This window comes from Ipomoea triloba, chromosome 3 (assembly GCF_003576645.1).
Source record: "Ipomoea triloba cultivar NCNSP0323 chromosome 3, ASM357664v1".
NCBI lineage: Eukaryota > Viridiplantae > Streptophyta > Magnoliopsida > Solanales > Convolvulaceae > Ipomoea > Ipomoea triloba.
Window position 1 is genome coordinate 18,214,941 of NC_044918.1, and position 7,149 is coordinate 18,222,089.

The window sequence follows — 7,149 nt, forward strand, 5'->3', positions numbered from 1 at the left end:
GGGGGATTTGTTATGTGTACTAAAAGATTCACCTTAGGCCTTGGTGCTCTATTGAAGAAAATATTCAGAAAGAAGATCAGTAAGTATGAAAGGCAAAAGCCAAAAAATCTAGCAAGGACCTAAAGAAGAAATTATAATCTAAGTTACCTTTCTTCTATAACTCGTGTTTTAAGCTTGTGATGAAAATCATATTTGAATCCTTTGTGTCTACATACGAGCCTTAAATTTATAATCCCCTTTTTAAGGCCAAGTAAAAAAAAAGAGGTTATTATTGCATTACCATTTCAAATTTTTGTGTGCATTACCAACTTTAAAAGATTTGATTATTAAAAAATCACTAATTTTAAAAAATTTAGTTATTACGCTACTAAGTTTAGCAAAGTTCAACTAATTGCTCCTATGTATTAATAGATTACCAACTTTAAAAGATTCGATTATTTTTTATGATACACTCTAACCTATTGGTAGAATATGCTATATTGTAATACGGTAATACCAACCCTAATTGGGAAGATAACAATACAATGATATCATGAGACCACAAAGTACTACTATGATTAATAAAGTTCAACTAATTACTACAAATAGGAGCAACAAGAGGCTATCTTGTGGCCTCATCAATAATGACATAATTAAGTTTAAGAATTATTTACTCAAATAAACTACCAACGAACTATACTTCAAGTACAAATAACTCAATTCCTCTTAAGTAAGATTTCTAGTTTAAGTCTTATAAATATAGTAATAAATATTAATAAAACTTTAAAGTCCAATAATATTTCAACTTTAAATTAGTTAAAATGCACAAGGTTCTCTACTTAAACCTCTCTATCTGTTGTAACCCAAAGAGTCAATACCCCATCACGGAGTTTGATCCTGTGACCTCTTTCAAGGAGAGCCACGTGAATACCAACTGTATACAAGGTGTTTGGCTTCCAGCCTAAACCTAGACACCTAGTAATGAATGTTGTACATTTCATAACTTAAAAAGAGTAACATTTGTCAATAATCAACAATAAAGATTAAATAAGGTTGAAGAAAAAGGCACAATAACTTGGTGCAAAGAACTAGCTACTTAATCTCCCAACTCATACAAAGACTTACTTACACTGCATGCATGCTTGCTAACAATCAACAAGTACAGCTTTTCCACCTAATAATATGTAATATCACAAGGATAAAATCTTCAATATAAGAAAAAGATGAAAAGAAAAGAGACAAATATGATGAACAGGCATGGTGCATTAGCTATTAATCTCCCAAACCAAATGGCTAAAACATACTTATAATAACATAATCTGGTGACCTCCATATCTCTGATCCATTGTAAGAAGCTCTAGATGTTGTTGGGCATAACCCCATTGGACTTTTCTTCCATTAAAATCCAGAAGAGTAAGCATTCAAGGTAGAGGAACCGCTTTCTCATCCACTTGACACGGCTTTGGTATCCTCGGGGAATTGTATGTATGTACATATATCCCCGTATCCAAGAGACTCTATTCTGCTTTTCCCGCTTTCGAGAGGAAAGAAGTATCCTAGAGATGGATGGCGTTTGTTGATGGTCAATCATCTAACAACTAACGACACAGCTTGCGGGTTTAGTTAGGGCTGAAATATTGCTAGCAGCGATAACGTCCAGGTGTTCCCATGTCAGCCTTCGTCTCTCCGCAACTACATTCGACAGCGACTTCTCTTCCTCGAGTTTGCTTTGGCAGGCACACACGAGTTCCTCATCCATCTCCGTGATCACTTTCCTCACGTTTTGTGTCAGGTTCAGAATTGCTTTGTTCCAATGGCTTTGGCTATTCCTCTCGAGAGCTGACACTACAATCGGCATTATCACATCCTTGTTGTGCATAACAAGGTTGAGGATGTTGTCATTGTTCCATAACAGGTGTGCTCGCTCAGCTACCTGAAAAAAATGGTAAGAAAAGAAGAATAAGCTAAGCTGCTTGATTACTGCTTCAGAAATGAAAGACTAAAGGGATGGACTATTACTTTAAGAGCAAAATGTCAGTTTGAATCAAGCTCTTTTTGGTATGCAATTATGGTTTTCTTGTTTAGGTGGTATGTCTAGGTTTTGTGTTAATCTTAGTCCTTTTGCCCGAGGTTCTAAAGAAAAAAGTCGATGTTAAACCTAGAATAGTCTAAACTTTCTTTAAGTAGCCAGTCTTCTGCTTTTCACCTTAGTTATTTGTCCACACGGAGAGGAAAAAAAAGGAGAGTTTTGATTGCAATTATTACCTGGAAATGTGAGCTATTGAGGCAATACCCTAAGCGCCGAAACAGTGGCACCATGATCTTCTGAAACTCGGAAATGTTGATCAGTTCCAGAAGCTCTTCTATCTCGCTGATAAACATCAACTCCTTTTGGCTATTTTTCACGGGCCAATATTTCAAGAGTTTTTCTATCACAATGCTACCCAGATTTTGATCCTTTTCTACAAACTGTACAACACAGTATGCAAGCTGTTGATGATAGACCCCCAATGATTTCGGCTTGTGTAAAGGTATCAAAGCCCGAGAGAAAAACAATTTGTGCTCCTCTTTCAGTGGCAAGGCAAAGCCACTAATCACACTCCCAAAAACTTCTAATAGTTCTGAAATCCCATTATGCCGTTGAGTCTCAAAAACAAAGCCATAAAATATATTACTGACAGCATTTCTGATAAAAGGCCTGTGCATCATGAACTTCCCATATAGCCGATGGAGAACAGATTTCAAGCATTCTCTTTCCCTTGGGTCCTCGGAATCAAATAGGTTTAGTAATTTTAGTATGAAAGAATGGTGTATATATTTCTTTGCTACCTTTGGATCAAGAGAACTTAGGCTTATAAATTGAAGGAATAGGTCATACACGAGTTGTAAGTGATACCAGGCGGGATCAAATAATGGTTCTTCATCATCACCTTCCCCTCGAGCAGATTGCGAGGGATACTTTGGAGGAAAATCTCTAAACAAGTTAATGGCGCACATCTTACAAACCGCAGCTATTGCTGATTCAGTGCATTTCACAGATCCCGAAGTAACAAAATCATTGAGCTCTGATAATACCTGTCTCTTCAGATCTTTCTCCGCTGAGTTTTTATCCGGATCACTGAAATCATACACCGAGCAGCAGAGGTTCAATTTACTCAAAAACAAGCCTTGCTTTTCCCCATTCGAAACATCTTTAAAGCACACATGCGGTGCAATAGACTCCCCTCCAGCCACAATGTTCGCTGGAAAAATCGCGGATGACATGCGTTTCACTACATTAAGCCGGTTTGCTATGACATTGCAGCTGTTTGTAAACTGAACCCCATTGCCCGAGCTCGTAGGGTTGTTGATCGAATTGCTCAAAGAGGAATCTTTTGGGTCCGATTTCAGTGATTTCCGAGGAATTTTTGCAAGAATTTGCTTAAGCATAGTAGCAACGCTTGAAGTTGCAACCAAGAGTGGACCTAAAGCCAATACGAAGAGCAAGATATACAATGAATATAAGGAACAACACAGAAAACTAGCATGACATGAGTAGCACAAAGAAATAACATTTCATGACTCATACCTAAGCATAATGCTTAAAATCATTTTGCCAATGATGCCAGACATACACCAATTGCAATACCTCTCATTAAAGCAAAGGACAAAAGTTTCATATTTCTATTCTTAAGTTACAAGATACCAAATTTCACTCATTTATTACTTTCAAACCACTCAATGTTGAACATATACACAAAGCCCTTGCTTTCAAGGTTTTTAGCTTCAATTCAACCTAACTAAGCTTACTAATTTCAAGAACATTCCTCTTGCTATGAATGCTATAATTTAAATCCAATCAAACTGAGGAATTGTGAGAACTGTCTACTCTACACTATGTTCCACAGTACAGATCTCAGAAATTTAAGATCAGAATCCAACAAAAGACTCCATACACAAATCTGCACATCCAAAACCTAAAAAGTATGCATGTATAAAACACAGATCCAGGACTGAAACCAGAGAACAACACTAACACACAAGAAGAAAGAAATCCCAGATCATTAAATCCACAAGTGACAACTTTTCTTTCTCCAAAACTTCAAAAAGACAACAAGATATAATTTTTAATTGCACAGATACATATACATTAATTACGTTTTAATTTAAATGGAAATGGGTTAAAGATTCCATCTTTAACTGACCCGAAAACTCAAAATTGACAAAAATTAAGCAGAGGAGAGAGAAATGGAACCTGGGTTAGTGTGGGTCTGATGAGCGATGAGGAAAGAAGAAAAGGGCATAAAGATTCCTGGGAGAATTAGCAGAGATGAAGAAGCAGAAGAGAATGCAAGAATACTAAAACCAGCAGGGAGGGAGAGAGTGCAATCACATCACATCATGGTCTTCCTCTTTTAGCTTTGGATTGAAGACACAATGATGGGTGTGGAGGAGCCCATTTCTCTCTTTATTTATTTTCCCCCCCCCCTCTGGCCTCTGGGTACCGAGAAAACACCACTCTTCTTTGTAAAACACAAACGTTTTTTTTTTTTTTTTTTTTCCCTCTTTTCCTTTTCTCAGTTGTTGTTGTTGTTGCTGATTGATTGTTTTGTTTTGTCTGTTCTACGGACGACTATGTTGTGTTCTTGTTGAAAACCTCTTTAAGTACTACTGCTATGGCCTCTCTCTCTCTCTCTCTCTCTATCTCTCGAGTGTGGTGCAAAGCATGATGAGTGAGAAAGGCAATGAATGACAGAGAAATTGCCGGCATCAGACGGCGGTCACCCCTTCCGTCATCTCTCTTTTGTAACGTAAATTTAATTACTGCCGTTACTTGCTACCCTACTAACCCCACTTCAAAAATATATGTACTCAATTATATTATATTTGAATATATTCAAACTTTTTAGTGTTTTTATTTTAAATTTAAATTTTAAATCTGGTATTTAAATTGATTAATGATAAATATAACGGATAAGATGAGATAAAATGAGTAGAAAGTGCGGTGTAAATGTTTAAAGTTTATTTTTTAAAATTTAAATTAATGATTTTTATTTAAAGTTAAATAACGATATAACACTAATGATAACTTTTTTTGTAACCTGATTAAATTGTTTTTATTGGGTAAATTTAACTGTACTCTTAAATTAGAACAATTTTTATATAAACACATAAAGATAGAAAATAAAATCAATAACCTTTGTAATGCGAACATTGTTTGTTATAATAAGGCATTGTTAGCGTGACTTTCATATAAACCATGTATTGCCTATACGAGCATCACGCTTTCCATCTTTACCTTTTATTCTTTAGTCAAACTGAAAACATGTACTCAATGACTTTTGTCATTATGAATAACTATAATCGTGGTTCTTCATCACCACATCTATCAAGGACAATCATAGCGTGTTCAACAAGGCCCCACAAAAGATAGCCATGACACTATATATACGTGGATATCAATCTTTTTTGAGATTTTATAAATTTTTAAGAGTTTGGTTTAAAAGAAAATATTTAAAAAAAAAAGTTCATTTGACTAATGAATTGAATATATAATAAATAGAACATATAAAATTAGATAAAGTGAGTACAATGTATGGTGTAAATGTATAAAATTTATTTTTGAAAATCTAAATTAATATTTTTAATTAAAGTTAAATAATAGTATAACACTAATAATGACTTTGCTCAATTTTGTTTAGATTCTTTTTATTGTGGAAAGTTTAACTATACTGTTAAATTAGAACAATTTTTATACACAATACATAAGGTACTATTAACGTGACTTTCATATAAAGTATTTATTGTCTACATGGACATCATGTTCTCCATCTTTACATTTTCTTCTCTAGCGAAACTAAAAGCAAAGTAGAATCTCAAACAAAACATGTATAACATTTGTCATTACGAATAACCACAATTGTAATTGTTCATCGACACAACTATCATATATCAAGGACAATCATAACGTATCCAACAAGGTCACCATGAAGGATAGCCATGACACTATAACAATTGATAAACGTGACTATCCATCTCTTTCAAGCTTGTACAAATTTTTAATATTTTGATTAAAAATATAAGATTAAAAAATGAATTTAATTTAATCAATGAATAATAAATAGAATATATAAAATAAGAAAAAATTTTGTAAAAAGTATGGCGTAAATGTGTAAAATAATGTATTTTTGAGAATCTAAATGAATGTTTTAAACTAAAGTTAAATAACAGTACTCTAATAATGACTTTCCTACACCTTGTTTGGATATTTTTTATTTGAGAATGTTTAACTATACTTTTAAATTGTACTATTAAATACAAAAAATTAAATTTAAAAATAATTAAAAATTAATAAAAAATAAACAATGAAGAAAGAGCTGATTTGACAATTGAATAATAAACATAACATACAAAATGGGATAGAGGATAACAATTTTGATATAAACACATAAAGATAGAAAAAAAAATCAGTAACCTTTGTAATGTATACGTTGTTTGCTATAATAAGGTACTATTAACGTGGTTTTAATATAAAACATTTATTGCCTAAATGGACATCACGTTTCTCATCTTTACATTTTCTTCTCTAGATGAACTAAAAACAAAGTAGAATCTCGAGGAAAAACATGTATGGCATTTTGTGAATAACTAAAATCATGGTTGTTCATCAACACAACTATGAAGGACAATCATAGCATATTCAACAAGGTAACCACGAAGAACAGTCATGACACTATGATAGACATTACTATCCATCTTTTTCGAGATTGTACAAACTTTTAAGATTTTGATTAAAAATGATAATCTTTTTTTATGGGAACGTTACATTTGTACACAGTGTAGATTTGATGTCTATAAACGCAAGAATCGTTTTTACGGGAATGTTACATTTGTACAAAGTGTAGATATGATGTCTATGAACGTAAGAATCGTTTTTATGGGAACGTTGCATTAGTAATAATTTCTTTTGTCGCAAATTTTAGTGGGTAATTAGTAACGTACAGTTGTTCAAATTTTTTTTTTAGTAACGTACATGATTTTACGGAGCAACTGTTGTTTTCACCATTGGTTAAAGTGATGAGGTGAGATTTGTTAATGATTGAATGGGAATGATAAAAGAGAGATGCTTTTCAAGAAAGAATTTTAATTACTTTTGTGTATTTTGATGGACATTATCCTTCCTTATGGTTA

The 7,149-nt window shown here is 33.3% G+C and overlaps 1 protein-coding gene across 1 annotated transcript; it reads right to left on the minus strand.

Moving 5' to 3' along the window:
• Positions 1-1,032: 1,032 nt before the first annotated feature.
• On the minus strand, positions 1,033-4,702 carry LOC116013709 (serine/threonine protein phosphatase 2A 57 kDa regulatory subunit B' kappa isoform-like). Its single transcript, XM_031253605.1, has 3 exons — positions 4,214-4,702; positions 2,245-3,443; positions 1,033-1,912 (listed from the first exon to the last, which is right to left on the minus strand). The coding sequence occupies exons 1-3, from the start codon at positions 4,260-4,262 to the stop codon at positions 1,571-1,573; spliced, it is 1,590 nt and encodes a 529-aa protein (XP_031109465.1). The 5' UTR covers positions 4,263-4,702; the 3' UTR covers positions 1,033-1,570.
• Positions 4,703-7,149: the final 2,447 nt, after the last annotated feature.

Bases quoted from the DNA above. Each gene is read 5' to 3' on its own strand.
- LOC116013709 (XM_031253605.1), bottom strand. From the start codon at position 4,262: ATGCCCTTTTCTTCTTTCCTCATCGCTCATCAGACCCACACTAACCCA. The intron at 3,444-4,213 runs GTTCCATTTCTC...TATTGGCTTTAG, and splicing joins TCAGACCCACACTAACCCAG to GTCCACTCTTGGTTGCAACT. The intron at 1,913-2,244 runs GTAATAATTGCA...CATTTTTTTCAG, and splicing joins TCAATAGCTCACATTTCCAG to GTAGCTGAGCGAGCACACCT.